Source organism: Camponotus vicinus, unplaced genomic scaffold, assembly GCF_025532165.1.
Source record: "Camponotus vicinus isolate PSW18456_S1 unplaced genomic scaffold, iyCamVici1.0 SCAF_6, whole genome shotgun sequence".
In the NCBI taxonomy this organism is placed as follows: domain Eukaryota; kingdom Metazoa; phylum Arthropoda; class Insecta; order Hymenoptera; family Formicidae; genus Camponotus; species Camponotus vicinus.
Genome location: NW_028141978.1, coordinates 9,290,605 through 9,317,670, shown reverse-complemented (window position 1 = coordinate 9,317,670; position 27,066 = coordinate 9,290,605). Strand labels below are relative to the sequence as shown.

Sequence of the window (27,066 nt, the reverse complement as noted above, 5' to 3'; positions counted from 1 at the left end):
ATAAGGTGAAAATAAGCATGAGATATTTGGGCCGCAGTACAGGAAGAGAAAGGTCGCTAATATACGACCAAAAAAGCATAGCTAGGAGGTGCGTTTTATGCGTGTGAAAAAAGAACCTGTGTGTGTGTGAATTATGCGTGCCAGTAAATTAAATATGCTATTATATGGGCGGTATTCTAATGAATTATTTTAACGAAAAAATAATAGTAAAGAATAAAAAATGTCTATTATAAATAATAGAGACAAATAATAGAACTTATAAGACACAAAAAACGAGTTTTGTGTATAACTACATTAAAAAGAATCGCAAGGAATTGCATCATTATTTCACATAAATTCTCTAAAGATAATAAATTATAGATTTGTTTTGTATTTTCGTCTTTTCTTTCTAATAACAAAATAAGATATTTATGCAAGATTAATATGCGGTTTAGTTTTTGATTCTTTACGTTTACGATCAAGCCATATATGTAGTTCGTAACGAGCTACAAAGAGCTTATAAATCCCGATATTTCAGCTGTATTTTAACACTTTGTCGCGCAAATAGCGATAAACTACAAAGAGAACAATTCATTTAATCTTACAATGACAATTAGGCGACTCGCGCGAAAGATGCAAAATTTTTAATTTAATTTTCATGTCGAGAATGGTGACTTTATGGAGAAATAAGATTTTTACGCTTATGTTACTATTACGCTCGTTACGCAAAATTGTTATTATACATGGCAAGAAGAAATAAGGAAGTCTTTTAATAAAGAGAATGCAATTATTTTGGAAATTAACGGTAGATATATTGTAATATACAAATATGTTTTGCTTTTTGCACAAACATATTTTGATTTTTGATCTTTACATTTTAATTTTTTTTAAAAGTCCTCATTTTTTTATTATTTTATTTTCTTTGAATGTAGAAACAAACATTTCAAAAGAAATTTGGGTTAATTGAACACCTACACGGGTTTACACGTGGCGCTTCCAGGTCAATCAAAAAGGGACAGAAAAAAATATCGATTCAACACTGGCGAAAGAAAGTAAAACTGCGCCACCGGAAAGTGCAAAAGGCGAACAACGTTTTTACATGGGCCCTCAGAGAGTAAACCGAGAGCAGATTTACTTTCGGAAAATTACGACGCTGCATTCGCTTTAAATTTTAATAACCGACATTTTTATCTATCTTCAAAGAAGTTTAATTACCATATACGCGTTGCATCTTGGCGGACAGGTTATTCAACAAGCAATCTAAAAAAACATTTTTTTAAAAAGTTCAGAAGAGTGCTCGTGCACAGAAAATAATTAAGAGCAAGATTCCTTGCGTTTATTGAATCCTCGCATATGACGTAAGAAAAAGAATTGAACTCAATTGAAGCACGTCAAATCTCGCAAATACTCCATAAGCGCATATTCATATTCACGCGAAAGAATATTCATATTCACGCGGAAGTTGACTTCCAGTTTATGCGAGATAAATGAGAAAAGTCTTCGCGCCAAGCCTTTGTGAAATTTTGTTTCGCGTCGGAAAGTTTTCGCAGTCTGTAAGGTTTCTCGATAAAATATCGACCTTTAAAAAAGAAATTAAAAAACCGAGAGAAACAATTCCCATTTTTGCCAATTCTTTTTACTAAATTTTTAATTTTTCTCGCAACCCGTTCTGCTATCTACCATCCTGATTGGGCATCGCAAATGTAAAATTACAATTCTTCTTGTATTTTAAAGAGGAAATAAATTGATCGCGCACTCGGGCGACTTTGTTCTCGCGCTGATTTCGCCGATGCAGCCATGGAAATTGGAAATTCTCGCGACCGGAATACAAATGATTAACGACCGTCGCGGAAATTGCATGGCTAGGATGTCGAGAGTGTCATCGAGAAACGATTGTCTCTGTCCGAGTATGATAAGTGTCTGTTATCCACCGACAAATAAATACAGTCGCGTTTAACGCATAAGCGGATCGTAATTCTTCGATATCGCGAAACAACGAATTAATCCTGGTTTAATATTGGGACTTCGGGATTTCCCAAGGGAATGAATAATCTTTCTTGGCTTCGCGATTTTTCTAAACGATTGCATAATTTCCGTATACATGCAACTGTTTGTATAATCGAGCAATTTTACATTATCAATATTGCGCACAAATTCAGCATTGATTTATGTGTAAACAAAAAAAAAATTATTCTATTTAATTTCGTAACATCAGGGGAGAGATTATTAAATAAATCGCTAATGATTATAATGCAAAATTCACTTATAAATATAAACATTTTACACTTACACTGTGTGATAACTCAAGTATACAAAAAGAAAGAAAACCTAAGTATGTATGATATTTTACATTAATTATTCCAAAAAATAACGTTAGATATATTTTTTAATTACCGTTATTTTAATAAAGAGCAAAACAAAATAACGAAGTTTTTTCAATGTCTAGCGCGTTCTATAAAAATAATTTTTACTTATATTCATGTTACAGTACTATGTCGTTGAATTTATTTAAAGATATAAAGAATACAATTTATTCCAAAAATGTAGTGACCTTTAGAAATTGGACTCACATTTTCATGATCTTTTTGCGCGCGCGCGCTTAAAATCATTTCAATAATACATTCCTAACGGATTCCTCCCGAGATTTTATATATGTACATATAACGCAGAATCTCTGAGATTTGCAAAATGTACGAGAAATCAAGCGGTGGGAGAATATGTCGCGAAAAAGTATAGAGAAGAGGAAATATAAGTATATTAAGTCGTACCTTCAGAGATGCCATGTCGGACACCGATCGATGCGTTTGAATGGTTTCCAACTGGTCTAAGCACCAGTCTAACTCCTCTATCGTTTCAACAGCCAGTTTCATAAAGGGCTCCTCTGCAAAATCCAGAAAAGCAAATTTAATACTATAAAAAAAGTGCTTGTGTACTAGCAAGCAATAAGTCAAACATTGAAAAATGTTATTCGCCGATACGGTTGTAATCTGAGTTTAATCGAGCTTAATAAAATCCTGAAATCTTTGATCATTTATATTTTCATATTTCCAAAATTTTATAAAATTCTTTGAAAATGAACAAAATATGAGAAATATTTTTTCGCGCTTTATATGCGGAATATGACAATATGAAAAATAAATATTGATATTTCAGAAATAAAAAAAAACGCAAGGTTCACAAAAAAACTAACTAGAAATATACATTTAGCAATTGGAATAACGAAAGCAATTTTTAACAGAAATTTAATTAAACGATGAAATCGATGAAAAACTCTAAGATATTTTAAATAATCGAAACTAAATACACAGAATCTAAATACACTACATACGAAAGTCATATACATAGCCATAATTATTAATATAATTTTAAAAAACAAGAAAATTCTCGCCAGAAATTTAAGCAGCTTAAGAATTAAAAGAGGATGACGTGATTTGATACAATATTAATAAGAGGATAAAAGTGCTTTTGAAAAAATTGAAGAAATATAGTTCACATAAAGTTCATTTATATGTAATAAAAATCTCTGAGAGAAATCAAATATAAAAGTTAAGCAATATTTAATATATGAAAGTACACTGCGCTTTAATTTTAAAAAATCGGTAGAAATAAATAATCGATAAAATAAATAAATATATTTCTTAAAGCAATTACTCATCGTCGTTAACCATTAAATCTCGCTTAGAGAAGTCACGAAAATTTGCTTTTTGATTTGAAATTGATCTTCCACGAATTATCAATAAATCGAAAAAAAAAATAATCATGATGGAAAAAATGTGATAACAATATGTGTATTAAATCAAATAAAGATGATAAAAATTCGCCAAAAAATTAAAACAAAGTCTCTATGAAAATTAGGAGATCTATTTCAAGCCAAAATAATTATAACATAGTAAATTTTTTATTGTTATCTTACCTCCTGGCGCCAAAATCCGTGGCTGTGGCGTACTACTGCCCTGTTGCCCACTACTCCTTCGCGATCTGCAAAAGACGGATGAAAAATTAATGAAAAAATCGAGCCGATCGCGTAAAATCAAACGCACACGGTAATCTACTTACTTATTTGTCGGCACATTCGTGAGCGACAAGAAATTGTTCCTGACCGAGCGCAGAGAAGCAAGAATCTGTGCGAAGGGTGTAACGATGAGATCCTCGCCATGGCTGTAATTGAAAGAGAGAAGACATAATTCATCATCGACATCTTGTTGATCCCCGTATATTGATAGGGCAAAGTTCGACAGCTTTGCTATGAATCTTTTTCCGGAGTGTCTACGTCGCTTCGCGTGTAAATTGCATGCAGACGTGATAGCTCGATAACGTTACAAACGTAATTCCCATTCTGTCTTTTTCTCTCATACACGCATGTATACATTAGATATATACATAAACACACTTGCACATTTTTGCACGTTTTATCATAAATATTCAAGAATTGAATCTGAAGAAAAAAAATCAAAGCGTACAAAGTACACGATTTCGTGAGAAAAAATCACTAATTCAACAAATCTTTATCCTTTTTATAGTGAAAGAAGTAATATACTGTTTTACATAGAATTGTATCAGGAGCATACAACATTTAGAAATAAACTATATTCTTGGATATTTGAAAAATAAAAGAGTAAATCATACGCAGATATACAGAAATATTTATTTATTCAAAGATATTGGATAGCTTCTTGCACGGATAGCTCCTTGTTTGCGCTCTGAATATCTTAAATAATTTTTATAGTATATAAAACAAATATTCGATTGAAGGAAGATTTTGCGTTTAATTTCTACACGTTCCCTAAAGAAATTGCGACATTTTTTTTCATTTCATTTATTATTGCTTTGCAATTATGTGTGAAATAGATTCCATTTATTATATTATCGCTTTAATTTCTGCCATATAGTGAGAATTTAATTTTATCCTACATAACGTGAGTTTATTGTGTGTACCGTCTATTTAATTGCACACAGAATTTTATCCTTTTTTATTCCTATGACCATCCAATATGAACTTCTGGTATACGAACCATTTTACTTTAATCATTTTTTATTTGTCCCTGAACTTAAGAGATTTTCTGTTTTCGATCCCCCTCGCATATCTAGCATCCGTTATTTTATATATTGCATTTCTTACAGCATTACCATAACAAATTATACACATTTACAACAATTAAAACGCGCGTACATATTAGCATGATGTTACAATTTAGTATACTCAAAATATAATGTAGGAATGCAAAGTATACACGTGTGCTACCATACATGTATTACTTATTTTATACATGAATAAACTGACAATAATATTACGTGAGTGCTTGGGTAAACGCACGTGTATAATAAGCGAGATTACAGAGGATTTTGCATCAGACAGATTTTTCATGAAAGCCTGCATAAAATCTTCGGAGATGAATAATTCTTCAAATATTTCAATAACAATATATAAATATCCACAACTACTTCATTTTTGTTCAGAGAGAGAGATTCATAATTCGTGATTCAGATTTCATTTCTACAATTCTCCTTGTATGTATCCTACTGAAATAATACGAAGAATATGTTACTGACAAGTTCTTGCATACGCAAATTCGCATACGACATAATCAACGTGCAATCATTATTCATCTCCTGCTTTCTTCTTATTCCGCGAAAGAAAGTTACGTTTCTTCTTCGCGAAGAATATCACAGCGGTTAAATAATTTTGGCAATTATTCATTCCATCTCCTAGCTAAATTACTACGAATGACTCTTGCTGCAACGAGAATCTTCAAGAATAAACACCGCTATTAAATAATTATCAATCAACCTTGCTTGTTCGGCGATATATAAAAGCAATATGAATAAATGCAAAATGTTGAATATTACGATAGAAGTAGCTTAAAATTGTACTGCAAGTCGATATAATTGTATAATAATGTCTAAATAATTTACATAATTTATTTAATATAATAAAATAATATAAAGATTAAAATTCCAATATCACTTATGTGAAATTTTATTAATATTATACTCTTATATTTCACACACTTATATTTTACATTCTTATAGTTCATCAAGAGTGTGTATGTAATTAACTTGATATCATTCAAAATGTATTGTCAGATATAATTATATATAAAATAAACTCATCCTACTTCTATATTTAATATAATTCTATATTTAATATACTCAATTTGTTATAATTGAATAATCATATAAAGATTGATATTGCAATATTACGTGTACTCTATATTAATATTTTGTTAAGAGATATATGTGTATGTGCATACATAATATAATGTAATATATACATATAATACATTAAAAAAACAATATTATCATGAGTACAATTATAATCGATCTTTTCAGATATTCTTGGGTATAATACCTCAAAGCGTTTTGAATATCACATCATAAAGTGCGTACAAAGGTCTCGATCTAAAATTGGACATCACAAATGACAGCCAAGAGAATCACAACACGCAAAAGCTTAATATAAACAACAACTAGTGACGTACATCTTCACTCTGTAATACTAATGATATTACTATGCTGCTTAAATTGGGATGTGCACGATTCTAAGGTACACGTATAAGCAGATAATCCTAATTAATTGCTAACATCTCGTATGAGATACACGATGACAGGCAAATGAGCTGAGTGGTAATGTTAAAAGGAATTTACATTGACACACACAATGATGAGATAAAATTAATTAATTCAAGTACAATGTATGGATGCATGTGCGTACGCATGCAGATTAATTATTTTCATGTAATGTAAAAATTTGTGAAAAATAATTTATTCCTACAAACAGAGATATCGTTTTTAAAAAATCTTTTGTAATTTATAAAAATAAATAAATATATTTTAAAAAATATTTTTAATAAATAATATTCTATAATCTCCTTTTAACATTATTACATAAGTAATAATTTTGATATTATTTGGCAAATTAGCATGTTTTAGTACGGAAAGATATAATTTTAATACTAATAATATACATATACATACATATTTTAATACTAATAACAAGTAAAGAAATTGATACGACTCATACGTGAAAAAACACAATTTAAATATTTAATATATTTTAATTAGACTCGCCTGTCTTTCGCATAGAGCTACGCAGGCAGATATATACATTAATATATGTACGTAATATATGTACGTGCATGATAGAATGGGAGCTTTCCTACAAATATTGCAGAAAGGTCATAAGCTACGAGAAATGCCGATAGCAAATTTCTCTACTAAATTCGCACTATTATTCGTCATTTAAGAAAAAAATATTTTCACATCAATCATATATCATAAAGATAAAAAAATCAAAATCTAACTGTCCATAAATATTACACACAAACAAGTGTTATGATTTTTTATATATTATTTTAATTTTCGCAATTCAGATAAATTGAGATTTACTATAAATCCAAAAATATAAATAAGATCCATTTCCGCTTCATCAAAATTTTTATTATTTCAATTGCATTCTTAAAAGTGAAAATAAATACCGATATTATGTGATATAAATCTCCTTTTCATAGACATGGAAAATTTTCACATTTGATAGTTAACTATATTTTTTTAGTTTTTCCAGAATGTGCAAAAACGTTAAAAGAAATAAAAAACACTCATGCTCTCTCACACAATGAGAGGACATAAAACGAGTTGATCCGTTGGCGGTAAGAGTGGCAGAAACGTGACATATTTTAGAAATACGTTTTACTGTTGCTGCAATATCTGTATTGCAAAAGGTCTAGGAATAACGTAGGTGGTTAAAAAGGGAAACTCATAACACACTCATTTTACTCGATCTAAAAAGGAAAACAAATCACGCAAAATAAATGAAATGGGTTTTTTAAAATATATATATCTTATCCCGTTTTTCTTCACGATCATCCGTATCGAGAAAAGCGTATGATTATGCAACGTACATTTGAACGGTAATATTATAGAGATCGATTTAAGAATAAAATTAAATTTCACATGTTTACCATATGTCACTAATGTCCATTAAGATATAAATATATAAGAACGCTTTTATATATAAGGCAACATCCGAATAAACTCTTAACAAAGTGCTGCTGGCAAAGGATCACTCCGATGTATCTTCAAAGCGCTCATCTCGTAATTTTCCTTAAACAAGGAAGACTAAATAACTTCGAGTATCCGATACGCGTCGCGAGTGAAGCCATTGAAATAACTAACGAACGCAAAAATGTATGAGATCGACGTTCTTCGAGTTCCCAAACAGTTTTTCGTCTCATGAGCGGCGATCAATTGCAACGGATGACCATATAATTGTGTCCGACTGCGAGAGGACTAGAAATTCGGAGTTTAATATCGGTATATATATACGCTAGCACACAAGCAAGGCGTTAAATGTGACAAATGAAGCAGCAAAATTCTCGTGCGCACCCAAGAAAACAACTTGGCGCCGCATGAATGGCAACAATGATACAGCGCGGCGACGTTAGTATTTGTCTCTTTCCCCGTCTTTGTCTCCTTCCGTCCTATAAACGCCTGCGATAGGCAATGAAGCTTGATTGAAGTGTAGTAACATTGTTCGACTATTGAACACAATAATGTTGCTCCTTTTTTCTCTCTTCTTCTTCCTCAGAACAAGTAGAAAAATCTACAAATTTAATGCGAAGGGATTTATATCCTACGAGCCTTTCATCTGTAGCAAGAATTTTCTATATTTCTATATCCTCTTTTCAATTGTTTTCTCTCTTTTATCTCGTTTCCGATGATATGACTCATATTTTCAATTTGTAGATAGAAAAAAGAAAATACAAGAATTTTGAAATATTTTTTTTAAATCATTGATAGAATTTTTGTCGATTATTCGATTATTTTGATATCAATTTTCATAGGGAATTTGATATTTTTATATTTCTCAAGATTTTTGTTGGATTTTATCATGAGTATTACCTTTCCTAAGATAATGGAAAGATTAGAAGTAAAATCATTCTATTATTTTTCTGATACATGTAATTATACAATTTGTTAAATAACTTGCTTCTTTCCAACGCTATTAAGTTATTCTATAACGAATCATAACATTTTATTATAAATAATCAATGAATAAATTAATAAATAATTAATTGGAAGTTTTCATTTTAAGACTTCAATATTCTTATTGTTACTTGATCAACATTAGTTGCGCAATAATTCTTGCACATATAACACATTAATAGCAATATTATTACGTAACATTATTAATTAGCCATCCATTATCTGTATTATCGAGAGAAATCAATCAAATTTCTAATTAATAATATATTAATTACTTGTCACTTTGTATAGTTACTAAATTATAGTGTCAGTAAAATACACCTTCCATAGTAGTCTTTTCTACCGCTTCAATCTATTAGCGACTTCCTGTATAATACAGTCGAGATTGCAGAAACGCTCGATTAACGTAGTAACGTTGAACACTAATAACGCGTACAACGAAAAGCATTTTTCCCTTCAACGAGAAAAGATTATTTTTTCATACAACCGCGGTGAACCATTGAATAGATTCTTTTATATATATACATCAGAATGGTTATCGTGATGGTTATTTTTCTCCCCACGATCAATACGACCGAGATTCAATTGTTGCCAAGCACGAGAAAAATATGCACATTTGCAGCTTATTCAAACAGAATATCGCGTATCCGCTCATACTTCAATTATATAGACTTAAGAATGCGGAACGTTTGCAGAAATGATTATGTAATCTTAGAGAAAGTAAAAAAAAAATAAATCTAATCTAAGAGAGAAAAATCTGTTACGCAGACGTGAATAATCAGTGGCAATGCAAAATCCTTATATGTGTATATAACATTCTCACATGTAGAATATAGTACATCTATTCTATTTTACGGAATATTCAATTTGTGTTACATGACAATACGCGACGATACATATGTTTGATAATTTAATAATATGGATTAATTAATTGAACGGCCCGCGACTCGTTACCTCGAAACGGATACATATGACGCAATAATAATGAAATTATTTTGTACACGACAGTCGATCTATGAGAATCCATCTGTATAATATAATTGATGGCGGATCAATAACTCGCTGATAATGCAATAAAGGGGAACCGATAGCCAAATATTATGATTACGTAAGCCGGTATAAAAGTGAATTTTGGAAGGCAGGCAAGATTGAAGAGAGCATACATCGATAGAGCCACGTCGATTTGAGGCCAGATAACGTCGAATTGCGTTGACAAACTGACAAGTAAGCGGAATATGAATGCAATATTCGTTGAATAACAATTGATTACCAGCGCGCAGTAAACGCTGATGTTCCCAAACCGCAGAAATTTCAATTCGCATCATTTGCAATGTGAAATAATTTACGAAACAACTTCCGCTAAAAGATTGCGTAAACATAATACTCGCAAAAATATTATCTTATTAAATTTAGAATATCTCTTCTCGATGAAAAAAATTAACGATGCAAATTTCTCTTAGTTTAGCAAGTTCAAATAATACCATGTATGTTATATGCCACAAATACTCAATATCCGGTGAAAATTACTTAATGAATGCTTTGTTAGCGAAGTTCATGAAACTTTCATCATTCTAATAATTCTAAATAACAAGTAGCGTTACACGTATAAATTTCTGAAAACTTGTAAAGAATGCTCGCACGCAATTACATGCATCTTGAGATATTCACATTTAATTTTTAAAGTAAATATTTTTGAGCTAAATCGCAAATTAAATCAGAATATATATTTCATTTTAATTTATAACTTTTATGATCTCTTATAACTTATTTCACTAGAAGTTTCAAAAATACTAAATTTTTATCGCATAATCTCTCGCATAATCTCTTTAATGGTATAACAAATAATTTTAAATTGTAAGTGTTTTAGCATAGGTCACTAACATATTCAATATTAGGTCAGATAACATATTCAAGAGTTTGGATAAATCCAAGTAAAAATGCAAAATGTCACGCTGAATAATATTTGATGAACACACGATAGTGAATTGTCCGTAATATCGCATCCTTTGTAATCTAAATATTAATTAGAATTTTATTTTTGTTTTACATGCATTTAAATGTTAAAACTCTAAAGTTCAGCTATATAATTAATTCGGGGTCACTACCGATAAGCTACAAAGAATCTCAACCAAATACAAATTTTGTCTAAAATTTATTAATTAATCCCTGTGCAAAATTAAAATGTTTTATTTTTAATTACAGCTGATGTTGACAAAGTCAACTCACGAATATTTTTTGCTACAGAAAATCACTCCTCTAATTAATGTCATTTCTGAAAATGTCCTTCTAACGATGAGAAATAGCGTTATATATATAATTTGCGTACAAATATTAAGTTTTCGAAATGATCAATTCTTGTGTCTGTATGATATATAAAATTATAATTCTAATACACCGTATATACGTTTTCCCACAATGACGTAAATCTTTTCCTTGACCCCCTTCCGATGCATGTTCTCATTTATTCACGCATTGATTCAGCATAATTATCACATAATCGTCGTGTCTTGTGTAATCTAGCTTAAAAGTCCCGTTAAATATCATACTGCCTCAAAATAGAATTTAGATCGCGTATGCTCCTTAAATAATGCCCGACGTATCAACTTATACGAGAATAACGATCGACCAGTCGTTATCCCAATCCCGTGGTTGGGATACTAGCCAGCAAAGCGACGTGTTTCACATGTCTAGGTGAATCAAGCCTCACGTATGGTCGCAGAATTCCAAACGACGACCAATATATAACCGTTGGCCGTTCTCCAAAATGCGCGTCTACCCTCATTGCAATGTTCGTTAATCAGATTTAGCTTGTACTTGCCGAATAGCGCGCGTAAGTCTACTAAATTGATATACTGCTAACAAAATCGAGCAAATTTCGGCGAGTTATATTTCCTTGAACATTTGCCAGAGCTCTTTTATGTTCTGTTGCGCAATAATTGAAAAGCTTAATATCAACAAAAATATATAAGCGTTAAAAATAAATATTTTAGCATAAGTTTCTTTTCTAAAAATTAACTATGTCAACAACAATAATCATTTTTTGATACAGATAGTAATAATATGTATTACAATAAAATGTATGAAAAAAGCTTTTCTGCATTAAATAACTAGCTTTAATTCATGATTATATGTGATGTATCGTTTTATTCTTATTTATCATCCGATACGGTCTCATACGATTGATGTTGCGGTACATTAAATCATTTCAATAAAATATATTATTTTGTATATTGCATCGTGATGGAGTTTCAATTTTATCAAATTCTGATGTACAAACTGTAGCCAGAGAAATCGCGCAATGGATCCATCTCGCATGTTTGAGCTTTACGTCATCTCGCTTCGAATGCAATTTCTCAAATTTTCGCTATTGCATTTCGAAATTACGTTTCCAATACATTCGTTTGATATCTTTATGGACGTTTCATTATATGTAAAATGCAATGCTAAAAGAGATGGATTATATTATGCAATGCTCGTTAATTTTTCTGAAATCTACTGCAAAATCCTCTATGCTCATGTAAAATTAATGACAAAGATATCTCCATTGTTTGTATAGACAACAATACATACAACGTAACATATTCATAATTAAAAAAAAAATACGTGTACACAATTTTGAAGAGAATTTTGCTCCAGGGGGCCATTTAGAAATATATCTCGTGTTGCAAAATTGACTATAAAACAGGTTTAAACACAAAATTATAGAAATATCCATACATACGTACATAGTTGAGACATTTTTTCATAGAAAATTATCGCGACATCGGGACAGACTCCTCTCTTTTCATTCATCGCTGTCACCGAGAAAAGCACCGAGCGCAAGGAGAACTTACAAGTCTCTCTTGTCGAAGCATTGCTCCCAGAAGAGCGCCCTCCTGGGCGGTCGAACTCGCAGCGCGGAAGTCGACATGGTCCTGGGCAGTCCGCCTGTCGCGCCGATGCCGCCGGCACTCAAAGCGGGCGAGCTCATGCCGCCCCCGCACCTTTTCAGGCCGCCGGCCGACCCGATGAATTCTATCAAGCCGCCGCTGGAGTCGGACATGGTGTTACACGTTGCTCGCACTGCTCCGCATTCCGGTCAATCGGCCTAACGCCATTCCAGCGATCCCGTTTCAATTACACCACGTTGCGTTATGATTCGTGCGCCCATAGGATCCTACGTCTCCTCGTGGCGCATAGACGTGCGGTCATGATTCATGCCTCTACGCGACGTAACCGGCCAAGGAAGGGACGCATATTTATACGGATGGATGTCGACGCGATCGATGGAGGTTGCCTCGAAAGGGCAAGGCCGCGTCACGTCTTCTTTGTTCAATATCTTCGGGCCATTTCACCCGACCGGAGAAAAGGGACCCATCGAGCAGGCGGAGGGAGAGGCGTTGAAAGATGCGCCGCGATGATCATCACACTACTCGGAAGGTCACGAGTACGTCTCGGATTATGATGATGCACTGTATCGAGGGAAGCGTCGTGGTCAGTGAAGTGAGATCTATCCGATCGTTTTGATCTCGAGATGCGAGACTCGAACGAGCGAAAATTCTGCTAATTAAAATCGACATGTCCATCACGCAACAAAGAATCCAACAATATTTTATTATTTTATTATTTTTATTATTTTATTATTTTGAAGTTTGCTGTAACCGAATTTGACGCGAGATTTGCTATGCGAGATTAACAATGCAGAATCTTGCGTAATATATGATCCATTATCAAAATCATTCAGAGATTGTATACCTTACGCAAAAACACGCTATTAGCGTGCAAATGAAATTTAATTTCACTTAAAATTTTAATTTAATCAAACACTAATATTATTCGAGCGATTTGCCCAAGTTAAAACACACGTTACTGATGTACGTATTATTTTATTATACCTCGTCACATAGATAACTGGTGATACGACGTAAGTCCCTGATTAGAGCACAGATTACCACTCAAGGTTGTTATATTAAGTAATACTATACCGTTGATCTCGTAATAGCGATAATAATTGACGTGCAACGAAAGTTATATGTGCGCCAGCGCGAATATACAGACATTGAAAAGCAAGATTATGATATTTCTTATTTAAATATTACTTGTTTAATTATGCAAAAATAGACTCCAAGTATATTTCACGATCTGTAAAATACTTTTGTATAATTTACAATATATTCTTATCGTGAATGAATATGAAATTCCTTTTTCGATCGCATTTCGTTTTAAGTAATAAAGCCTTACGATAAGAGATAATGTATTGTTGCTTGAGCGTAGACTACTATCGAATGGTATTGCGTCAAGAACAATGGACGGACCGTTTTATCAACCACGTTATCAGCTGTGCGGCAATAAACCGGACCACAAGTGCCAACTTATCCAAATTAGACTAGATCCTCCCGTTACTACCGTTTGACTCAACAGTTTATCTCGGAAATTATGCTGGCAGTGGTAAATTGGTACATAACATCTTGACCAGGTTACAAATTGTACGATATAACCGTCCGATTAAGAGCGCGGTAATATGCAAGCAAATAGAATCTCACAAATGAAATCGGATTAGCGACAGATATATCGGGTGAAATATCATTTCTTACGCGATGCAAGAAAAAGAAAGAGAATTGATATAAAATTTAAATAAAATCTTTAATTAAAATCTAGTATTTAATAATAAATAATTAAAATTTAATATTTAATAATAAATAATATTAATAATTTTAATAATTTTAATAATTTTAATAATTTTAATTAAAATCTAATATTTTTAAAAATATATCTAAAAAAATTTCTTTTTATTTTTACGATTTTTGTGCTTATCATCAAACTGAGAATTTTAAGAGAATTAGTCAATATTTTTGGCGTGATTATACGTCTCGATCCTCTCGCGTTTTCTCGAGTCGATTGATAAGCGGGAAAGTTGGTCGAGCCATAAGTTGCTGAATACGCATAATTATACGCCGACGACTTCTTCTTGATGAATTAGCATATTAGCCGCGGGCAGAGACTACTTACTACTCAAGGAAAACGAGCGCTCAAGAATGTCATTTCATGCGACGTTTAATATGTCACTGAATAACAATGAATATGCTGTAAACATTTCCGTTGCGATGCAATGTGGTTTATTTAAAAAGACCGCAATGTTCATCTTTCATTCGCATAGTAATCGAATGAAAATAATGCAAAAACGAATCGGCGAAAGAATGTTAAACATGCGTAACGGAGAATGTTATTTCACACGCTTCACCTGGTATTTCATTATCAACATTAAACGCATAAATGAAGGAGAAAACATTATAGAGAATGTAAAATATAAAATAAATACAGTAACAAGCAATAAGAACTATGCGCAAAAAATAAAATGCAAAAAAATTGTCTTGAAAAAAATGTTTAATATTACATATATATATATATATATATATATATATATATATATATATATATATATATATATAAATTTTGAACAAATTCCATGTGTAAATTAAATTTTTATGAAGACAATTTTTTTGCGTCTCTTATTAGTTTATTATTATATTTGCTTTATATTGTATTATTAAACCTATATATATTTGTCCTTGGCAAATATAAAAGAAACTATCGAACGCTTTATGTCCGTTAGACTTCACTGCATTTAAAGTTTGATTCGTGCATATATAAGGTCAATGTCACGTGTTTTTTCTTCTAGTATAACTTTGCAAAAAAATACTTTTTAATTTAACTACATGTATTGATAGTCTACAAATAAAATTGGATAATGTATTAAGTAATCTGAATAGATATAGAATAATCTGATAAAATATAGAGTAATCTGATAAATATATAAAAATATCAAAGATTTTTCATGTTTTCTTACAAATAAAGTAAGAATCGATTTCAAATCAATTCGAAAACCTCACAAAAAAATTCTTAAGATATACTTATAGTCGTATAGAAAATAAAATTTATAAGAAATTATCTTTTTTTATATAAATAAATTTATAAATCTAATCTTTTCTTTAATAGGAGACTCTATTAAAAAAACTTTACGCGATTTGTAATATCTTTAAATAATATTCAATCTATATTCAAAAATTTCTCTTGATGTAAGTCCTTGTGTTACTGTCAAATAGATCCATAAATATAAACTTTTCTCGTCGAGGTCAAAAGAAATATTTGACACCTCTTCGGATCGACAACTGCGTTTCCGATATCCCAATAATAGTATATGGAAAAATTTCAACATGCGTGATCACATTTTTCCAGTCAAATAAACGCATCTTGCAATAAAGAGACATTCGATATCTTATCCGCGGATGAAAAGTAGGTATTTATATCTTTTAAATTGAGTACGACGTGAGAGACGCGGCGACATACCTCTTGCAATATTTATAGAAAACTTATAAACACATTACAGATAATAATGTAACAACGATGCACGATATTTTCAAGTTTCTTGAAACTTTAATTACTCGTAAAGATAGGTCTTTCTGAGGAAAACATTCAAGATGACTACAATTACTGTCACATACTACCGATAACGCATAACTCATTTTTCCATGATTGGTCATATTACGTTACTCGCAATTGCGGTGTCGGTAAAAAATGTAATAATTTTGTGATTGCTTCATATCTGTGAGTATTTCAAGAGTGTCACATTATGCATCGCTGACGCAATACCATACGAGATGTCGCATCGGATTAACACAATAGCTTTATTACGCGAGAGCTTTATTACGCGATCCATCGAGATTCCAGCGAAATATTACCCGAGAAACGTCATCGTTATATAATAGCATTTTGCAACCTTTGTCTAATGAGATCTAAGAGATTCTTTTTCCTTTCTTTCTCGTTCTTTCAGAACGATAAATCAATCGAGACATAGATACTATCACCGTGTCATGGTAGCTTTGGTTTTCTCCCTTTATCAGATTATTCGTGCGTTAACTCGCTTTACTTACGTAGTGACAAATATTATCAGAAAATTATTATTTAATCTCGAGATGTCTCGTTACATTCGATGTTATTTTTTTCTCCGTTTTAACAGAACATGTTTTATAATTATCGGAGCATTATCAATTTTTGATAATATGCGTCACAGACAGTCAGCCTAAGGCTATTAATCAAGATTTTCGAAAATGGATTCACGCGACGCAGTTTTCTGTGCGATGTTTTCTCATCTTAAGATCTCTTATAATCGCGTTGTATCGATAATTGATGATACAAACGTCATCAAAATAACAGAATCTTGTCCGCACGTGTAGTCATTCGCGATAATTAAAGAGTGATAAAATACATCTAAACAAGCGTCAAATTAATGAAAATTAAAAAAATACAAAAAAAATACAAAAGAATGCTTTCATAGAGGCTCACATATTTTAGGATACGCGATCATATGGCTAGTGGAAAACTGTTTTTCGTGCGCGGACACAGAGAATTTCTCCTCGCTGTGCGTCACGCACAAACAATATTACCGTTTTCAGCGAGGAACTCTCGATTTACCCGGCAACTTGCCGTGCAGTTTCGCATGTGCAACTGACTATCTCGTTAAGCGGACTATCCACCTTCAAAGGGCAAATTAAAACTTTCGATATCACGACTAGTCGATCGTGTGCGAATCATCTTCAACCGGATTCAGGGTACTTTTTTCACTGAGCGCGCCCAATTATTCGTGTAACGAAAAGTCGATATCGCGCACGCGGTGCTGTCGCGCAACAGCGTGGTTAAATACGAACATGTGTGTCCCTATGCAATGTTTAACAACGCTAAAACCCGACGATACACACTCCATAAGATATATTTCCACTTTTCACTGATTAAATTTATCTGTGCCTGTTGATGTTTGTCCTTTCCTCGCGAATTATACATAAAAATTATGCATAAAAATTATTATACAACATTATACATTAATATTGCATTTGCATATTTTTACATGTAATTATGATAATATTTTGTCCAATGCATAATGTATTAAATCTTTTATTTACAATTATATTAATGTAATTAATTTCTTTATTTTGTAAAATTTTTTTGCAAAAACAGTTGAGAGAAAAAGCAAAGCATTTTTCATCAAAATTTGTTGACAACTATTGAATTTTGTTTACATTTATTATTATAAAAATTCTAAATTTACTGCTTTAATTCTACTCAAATTTAGTACAATTATGTATCTTCGCGTTTGTTCTTCTCAGAGAAAAGAAGCAAGAATTTCTACGCACATTGCCAATGCTTTTAAAATCTTTACCTAAGGTTCTAAAATTATCCAAATCTCCCGCCACGTTAAGATCTCTCTTACAATCTCGCGAGAAAAGTCTGTTTATCAGCTGTTCGAGTCTCGCACAAAACACATCCGGAAACTTTTCCTTTCTCCATCCGTCTCAAGAATTTTGATCTTTACCTTCTTACGTACGATCGGAGAACGTTTTTTCGCGAAACGCGTGCAAAATTCGGATACGGAAAAAATAGAAGAAAAGAAGAAAAGCCGCGAAAAATTTTCGCGAAGAAACGCGTCGTGCGTGCGAGAGTCAATCCTCCTATTATCGTCGAACACCTCGTGTTTGCCGCGATGTCGAACTGGCCGGGGTGTTCTGGTTTCGCAGAGATTTCCCCCTCGGATCAGGGGATGGTGAGGTGGGAGGATTTCCCGGCGGCGACAATTTGAGCGGGAAGCATGCGCGTGTCGATATTGCGCAACCTGGGGCATCCCCGTCGCCCCGTTCCCCTTCCGCTTTCCGACCGGCTACGAGAATGGAGCCTTTCAAGTGACAGAACGAATGAATAAAGATAGACTTGGATATGCTTACGCGCCACGCGACGTACGTGTATCCGTTATTACAAAGTTGCAGTTGTACCGAGGAGCCAAGTTTAAAAAAAGGGAATGATAGCCTCGAGAAACTGTACATGTTTTATGCAGAATATCCCAGACAGCTATAGATTTTTTCAGCATTTATTTTATCGGTTAAAAATTTCTGCGATTATTAATTCGAAATGAAACAGAGATAGAAAGAGAGTAAGGGGGGAATTTCAAAGTTATGAAATATCTCAAAGCAATGGAAACATGTGTGGCTACGATCTCTTTTGATTAGTGATACTTAAATGTATGCGTTATTCCAATGTATCCTTCTATCCCTCCTGTTTATGGTGAATTTTGCAGTTGTTATTATCACAATGAATAAACGACATTTTAATTATTACTGCTCAATCTACATATTGAGCGAAATATTTGTTGGATGTCCAATGAATTTTAATTTATGATATGCGAAAATTATATTAAAGGCATCTATGCGAGAACATATGGCAAATATTTTGCTCGAGCAATGCCTTTCATTAAGTTTAATGTTACGTAGTTAAATTAGTTGAATTTCATAGTTAAATTAGTTGCATTTTAAATGAAATAAAGATGATCAATAGATGTAAAAGAGATTTTGAAGATGATTAATTTTAAAAATATTAAAAACAACGTTATATATATAAAGTTATTTTTAATATTTATATACTACACGAACAGATGCTATTATAAGAGATTTAGAATGCTAATGATGTTAGTTTCTGACAGTTGTAAGCGTCTTTGCTTTGCTTTGATACTTTACGATAATATTTCACGCTACATCGTTTCGAATGTTCGAAATTTCAAATTTAATGACAAAAATTTAAATAACAAAATGCTCTACTTTTTATTAGGAAAAAATATGTCTTTTTCTTGTTACGCAATACGTCGCTTACAAGAAATCGGACGCATGTATGTCGGATATGTATGTCGAACATCGTGCAAGTCACTGCAAAGCTGTTTTTTCTCTTTCGCTAAAAAATTTATGGATATGTTTGTCGCTCTCCGATACTAAGAGATGTTATTAGTGATCTTTAAATTGTCAAGATTCATCTAAGTACATTTAATCTTTCTAAATCTTCTCGATAAAAAAAACAAACTTATCGAGCAACATCGTGCATATAAGTACGAGTTATCAACTTTATTAACTTTAAACTATCATTAAAGAGATGCTATATATATATATATATATATATATATATATATTTTTTTTTTTTTCTTTATATCTAAGTGAAGTGTTTTTTTAGAGTAGCATTTTTACAAAGATTATTATTTCTTAGTTTTTTCTAGTTATAGCGAATAAATTAATTTGCATACTTTTATGAATAATACATTAAAAATTATAATAGTTGTTTTGAGAGATAAATGCGCAAACAATTTATATATATGCTAAAAGATACTCTTTGCACTTTTCAAAAATTATATATTCTATTTTTCTCTTTCTCATCACAGCGAATATTACCTAAAGATTGCGAAAATATATCCATCTACGCATAGATTAAAAAATATGATTATACTATCTCGTTTTTTAATATTATACGCTGATCAATGTTTTAATTTTCTAAATAAAATTTAGATATATCACACATACCCTTCTTTACATGTAAAGGTGTTTTTTTCTTCGCGCGACGCCATCAACCATCGAATTATGTAATTAAAGACCCTCGAAAACAGCCGTCTGCTCGTAGAACGATCACTCTCAATTTCCGTAATTGAATAAATAGCGTTAATAAAATTGTGTCAATATAAAAACACGTTGATGAGAAAATAAATAATATTTTTGATCAGATTCCTATGTTTATCTAAAGATCTTCGACATCTTAATATGCAATAATAATACATTTTAAGATCGGATAAAATTCGAATAAAAAGGCAACGAATTATTGCGCACAGTCTGTAATTGTTCGTGGCACAAGTAAACAATTCTATTGAATTCGCGTCGCGTAAAACAGTGCAGAAGGCTAACGAATGCCATAATTAAGCGCATTCAGTCCGCCTAGTTTATATTGTCCGCTAGGTCATAGATCGTCCTGAATGCGCGTTTGCAACACAATGTAGCCAATTGTACATTTTTTCCACAAATATAGAAATTTTGTCGCAAGCAGTTTGCGTATTATTACTTTATCCCTTAAACAATAAAACAAAATTTATTCGAATATATTATAGATTTCTGCTAGATGATTATCGTGAGATCGCTCACGTAGCTCGAGAGTTAATTCCATCGCTTATAGATGAGCCATTCAGCTATTTTCATTCAATCGTGAGAAGTTTGAATTGGACGTCCTCCAGATAGAATTTGAAGCACGTGACGTTTGATAGATCGTTCTTGCGTTGCTGGCAATCTTCCAAACGATTTATGTCTAATAATTAAGTGAGAATTTTGCTATACTGATTCATCAGATTATCCCGAATGTGTTGTGCGTCACGTGAATGACGGAATTTCCGCAGGGGAAGAAAGTCTATACGTTGTTATATACGAGAAGCGACAAGTTTAAGCTATGCGAGACATAGTCCTTGCAAGCACAATGTTCCATCGTATTTTCGTGGAACGAGAATAACGCCAGGTGTTACCTACACGATCGTAAACGGAGTTGGTAGTTAAAGTTGTTACATACGTTCGCGTGTACAAGCATGCCCACCAAGTGTCGTTAACGGTGATCGAGTCGTGACGCCAGAAATAATCGCCACGCTCATCGGAAAATCTAATTTCAAGCCTGTCAGACACAATTTCCGTGGGCCGTGTTCAGCAAAATCTTCCATTTGCAACAAATAAAGACTTAAATAATTAAATTCTTAATTTACCTTTCATTATTTTTAATTGTGCAAAGTTATTATCAGGTTATCGATTCTGCTTATATAACAATCAATCCGTAGAAAAATGAAAAATAATAGGTCAGAATGTGCTTTAATCTTATTTATGTCGATTCATTAAAATATAATTTCAAATATATATACTAATATATATATATATATATATATATATATATATATATATATATATACTATGATATCAAATAATTTAATAATTTAGTAATTTAATTATATACAATTCTATCAAATAATTTAATAATTTAATTATATACATGTACATTTTATTAAGGCACGGAAAATATTTTAGATTATCATATAAAATTTTTTTTTAATATAATATAAAATATGTACAAGTGTTTCTGGAAGACGGGAGGCGTTTATGCATCACGGCAGATGCAAGTGAATTGCGTTCTACGCTATCAATCCGTGCGTTAACGCCACTTTAGATAAAAATATTTGCACAGGCTGCAGTCTCACTAATATGCACTCATGTTGCACTCATTCCATCGTAAAACGAGATCTACATATGAAATTTTCTGTCATCATAATACGGAGAATAATAACTGATATACATAATAATCGCAAAAAAATATGGATAAGCTGTTAATTTATACCTTACGTCGGAAAATAATTTTCTGTTATCGAATGACTATAGAAAAAAATGTTTCGATTTTTCCATTAGATCGACGTGTTCGCAACTTATTATTACGATTACCGTGCAAGAAGCTTCCGCGATTTTCATCCTCTCAAATCGTATCTTTCCGCTGAGACAGGCACAAATATAATTCTTATTTAGAATTAAAACTGTCTCTTGTAAAATAGAGGATTGAAGCTATTTGAACTATTTTCTGATACGGTAAATTTAACGTTAATCGATAATACACGCATTTTTCCAATCATACAGTTTGTAACGATATCGCGAACGAAAACACTTAAATTACATGATGATGCAAACTTACCTGTACTGATCGGTAAATATCCTGAAAATAAGAATTCATATTTATTCGAAAACGTTCAACTATGTTCAGCATGCGGTTAGTAATACTTATGTTTAACTCGCAAATTACGAGAGATTACCATAATCACGCTCGCAAATGTTATATTGTATATCATCACGCGTAAAAAGCGCGTTTTATTGCGTATGAAATAAAAGATTTGTCAGGCAAAGAAGACGGACAAGCGTATCGTTTAAGTATAATTTCGTGACGTATTCAAAATTTCCATTTTCAAAATAAAAATGATCGGCGATATTAGCAGCAAATATTATTTTACGCGGTACACAATCTTCTTTATAAGCATGTCTTTACGATTTAAAAACGCAATCAAGTAGATTTTTGCCTATTTTTTAGCCATCTAAATCTAAATGTCAGCTCTAAATATCAGCAATGTAGCTATATTATAGAGTATAAGCAATGTTGCTGTTGAATACAAGCGCAAGATTTACATGATCTTATCTCTAAAGCTGTGTATATTCGCTGTAGTGTATGTGTAATCGATGTGACTTTGTGATGGAATTTGCTCAATCCCATTCAGTTATTTGATGATAGAAAAATGATCGGGGAAATATGCACACGGATAATACAAAAAAAAAATAAAGAGCGATTATGTCTCGATAGTCGTAAGCGTGAATTATATTGCCATAATTCTGCCATTTTCTCTAATTTACAATAGAGCAATCAATCTCAAATTGGAAATAATTAATCAAGACTAATTACATTTTTAAAATTCACAGTTTAACTCTCTACTTTCTCTTTACAGACAATTTGAATGCGATTTTAGTGGCAGTAAAATTAGTGGCGTAAACTCATGCTTTTAAATGACCACACGAGAGATCGGCATTAATTAAATTTAGCGACAGATAGACGACATTCGTAAGAGTGTTAAACGTAAAATCTCATAATATAATGATAAGAACTCTACACGAATAAAGTGTAACATACGTGAGAATTGATCGAGGAGAGGACTGATTATCCAAATGGATGTTAATCAAGTATTATTTAGTCATCGTATTATAGCGATGATTGTTATGTACGAGGATAGTGAACGACTTTGTTAGTGTAGAGTTCGAGTGTAAAATAAAACGAGATGAGTTAGATAATAGGATCGAGTACATACGCTCGCTCGACAGGAAGCTCTGTATCTTTGAACCTGCAACCCAAGGATCACATACATCATATCGTCACATCCCAACATCCACTAGCGACGATAAAACATTTATCGTTAAATGATAGATGATGCTTCTAAACTCTGCAGATTGCGTCAATATGCGATATTATTGTACGATATCAAATTAAAATTTTACAAATGTTCATTATGTTACAATTTTACATTGTACATCATGTGTATGAATAATGTAACGTTAATGTAACATTTCTCTCGCACACATTGATGAAACGAATAATTGCTTTGATAATAATAATAATAATAATTAAAATTATATTATTATCACAGAATCAAAACATCTCTTGATGCATAGAAGTATCATCTCGCCGTGGATGATAGTATGCAAGTGGAATAATGATATGAGGGGAAAAACCAAACCACTGGTAAACATCATCGTTATCAAAAGGCTATGAAATTTATCAAGGTACATAGAAGCACGAAGATGAATCATGGACTGTTTACGTACAAGTAGTTGTGGGACTAAATGGTGGTAAAATCGTTAGACGCACAAATTCCAATCGCAGGCAACGAAGAGATCCCGTATTTTCATCAGTTGCAAAATAGTAACGTCAAGTTTGCGAAACACGTAACACCTGTCCTAATAATTAATATACATTAATGTACACGTTAATTATCTAACACCTTTAGTCTAAACTCTTAGTCTAACATCCACCTACATAGATAACATAGTATCTTGCCGCGATAAATAATTCTGGCGCCACCGACAAGAATCTCCTATGTTATCCACCAGTTTCATCGATCAATCCCTCCAAAGTTTCCGCCTCATAGCGGAAACTTCAAAGGCACCTACATTATCGACGCGTTCTCTTCGTTGCCGCAAAAATGTCCTCACAACCTCCAATGATACTACAGATTGGCACCAAACAATCACCAGCTTGCCTCTCTTGCTATATTAGTTCAGATGTAAGAAATATCGGAGCAAGATAAGAGGATTTTATGTTGTATCACATGATTCATACACTTTTTATCAATAACCAAAATTTTCAGGCGCGAAAATGTAAAATTACAGAAACGTGCCGAAATGTGTGCATGCATATAAATTTTATATAAAAAACATATGTGTATATTACAGTATAATTTTGAAATTTAAGCGAACAATTGGTGTCCTTGTAGATCAACAGTTCAAATTGCGATTTAAATGAATAAATAAGGCAAAAAGGTTCTTTGTACACGAAATTATGTTAACTTGCCATGTATTCACAATCGTATAAACGCTGTTTCGACGTTCATGATTTTGTATTTTTAACAAAAGAGGTTTTAAAGTAAATTTTGAAATAAAAAAAATTTTTGATATTATTCACAAAGTTTAAATTGTTGAACAATGCGTTTAGTAAAATAATTCTTATGTAAGTATCATTTATTATTTATTACGATTCATAGCAAAGTATGATTAAGTATTCAACAGCTCATGAATAAAATTTTCCGCTAAAAGATGGAAGATAAAAGAAAAAATATAAATCATAAAAACTACTTGATTAATGCGTTTATTTATAAACGCATAGTCAAGTGCAACATTATGAATGTCATTAGGATCACATGCATAATAAATAAATAAGAGGCACGTGTCATCATAAATCATGTCCGACTTTTAACTCTCTCACTTTCCCAAATTCGATATTCAGTGTAATACTAAATAAATACTATATAAATCTTCCTCTATGAAGGCGGTTAAAAGGGATATTATGAATTTTTCGCCTCAGCGAAACGTCGAAACAACCTTCGATACGCCCTATCTTTGCGTTACTCACATAAACCCGATCGATTTAACGATAATCGACTTATAACGCCATATCCCGCGCGAAGGGAGAGATAGATATCAATTGAAAAATAAGGCTGCTCACCTCTCGCTGGCGATGGAGCTGTTTCGAGACATCGATTTCGGTGACATCTCGAAATCGCTATCGCTTCGATAAAGGAAGCTCTCCCTTCTCTGGGGCAGTGTCTGGAGAATGAGCCCCGCGCTTGGTGAAGCGCCGCCGCCCCCGCCGGCACCGCCGTCCAATGTCGAGGCGCCATTTTCCACATCGAAACTGTAATGAGAAATATAAATTCTTATTAGAAAGGCGAGCTACGAATTTTTCATCTCGAAAAACTCGCGCAAGATATTTTTCAATCTCTACGCGCGAAGAATTATCTTTCTTCAAGGGGGATAAAAAACTATGCACTGAGAAAAAATCTCGTTGCATTAATTAGAAATCTGGTAGATTCAATTACAGTATGTCTGTTAGAAAATGGACGAATCAGAATTCCTTTAGGAATTACCAGATGAGTACGATTAATTTCTTCCTGTTAAATTTATCAAATTTTCTGGGTAATAATACTAACTTTATAAAAAAATGGCATCATTGTGTCCATGTTTAGTTAATATAACAAGAAGTTTTATAGATCCAACTAGAAAATACTAACCAAATCCTTGTAGTAAATTTTATTAAACGTTCCAGTTATAAAAAATCGAGTTATCGTGATAACTAAAAATTCTGTTTGGTTTAACCAAAATGCCTTCAGATATGTCTTATTGGTACAATCAAACGATTTTTCTCAGTGCGCGATTTTTGTATCAATCTTCTTTTTTCATGTCAGAAATTTCGCGCGCCAACAATTCTAGCAACTGACAAAATTAATATCAAAAAGATCCACGATTTTCCATGGATTTTAATGACTTCGTTCGCCTTTGCTTTGATGTGATAAAACGGATTTATAAATTGTATACATATCATATATATCATACACGTGCTGGATCACCGCGTGGAAACACAAAATATAGTCTTTGCTTCATTATTTCGCACAGGTCGAAGAATACGATCATAATATAATACAGCCCCGATATTTCGAGTATGATGAATGGAGCGCGTATTGTAATATATTGATGGCGAATCCGGACAACTTGATAAATTCCTATAGCCTATAAATGTATCATGTGCTTGGCACTATATAAAGTAAGAAATAAAATTGATTAGCTTTTTTCTGAAATGCGATTTCCTTCTACGATATCTGCGAGAAGATGTACTTGTACACTTGTAAAACACGATGATCGTGTGAGGCTTTTTATTCTTTCAATTAATATTCTAGCCTCTCGATTTTTTTGAATCTTTTGATCAAATGTATCATTGAGACTTACACATGTATTTCTCATCGCAAACATAATGAGATTAACTTCGTCACGTCTAACTTTCGATAGAATTCTCGATGAAAGCAACTACTCCAAGTCTTCAACTATACAGACGCGGACGAACCAAAATAGACGCATTGGAAGTTGAGAAACGTAAGTGGAATAACGCTTTTACAAAAATAAATATTTGAGATACACGTGCACGCGGCCCATTTCGCAATAAAAC

The 27,066-nt window shown here is 32.4% G+C and overlaps 1 protein-coding gene across 21 annotated transcripts in view; it reads right to left on the bottom strand.

Moving 5' to 3' along the window:
* Dnc (phosphodiesterase dunce) overlaps positions 1-27,066 on the bottom strand; it is a 315,712-nt gene that overhangs the window by 35,515 nt on the left and 253,131 nt on the right. For 14 of the 21 annotated variants that reach the window (XM_083101564.1, XM_083101565.1, XM_083101575.1 and 11 more), the window contains 6 exons: positions 25,573-25,761; positions 23,663-23,695; positions 22,507-22,527; positions 4,036-4,137; positions 3,893-3,957; positions 2,748-2,860 (listed from right to left, as the gene is read on the bottom strand). In XM_083101564.1, the coding sequence (XP_082957690.1) occupies positions 2,748-2,860; positions 3,893-3,957; positions 4,036-4,137; positions 22,507-22,527; positions 23,663-23,695; positions 25,573-25,761 (523 nt within the window). Of the gene's footprint in view, positions 1-2,747; positions 2,861-3,892; positions 3,958-4,035; positions 4,138-12,794; positions 13,427-18,154; positions 18,501-22,506; positions 22,528-23,662; positions 23,696-25,572; positions 25,762-27,066 lie in introns of those variants that run through there. The other 7 variants (XM_083101576.1, XM_083101559.1, XM_083101560.1 and 4 more) reach the window with 6 other exon arrangements.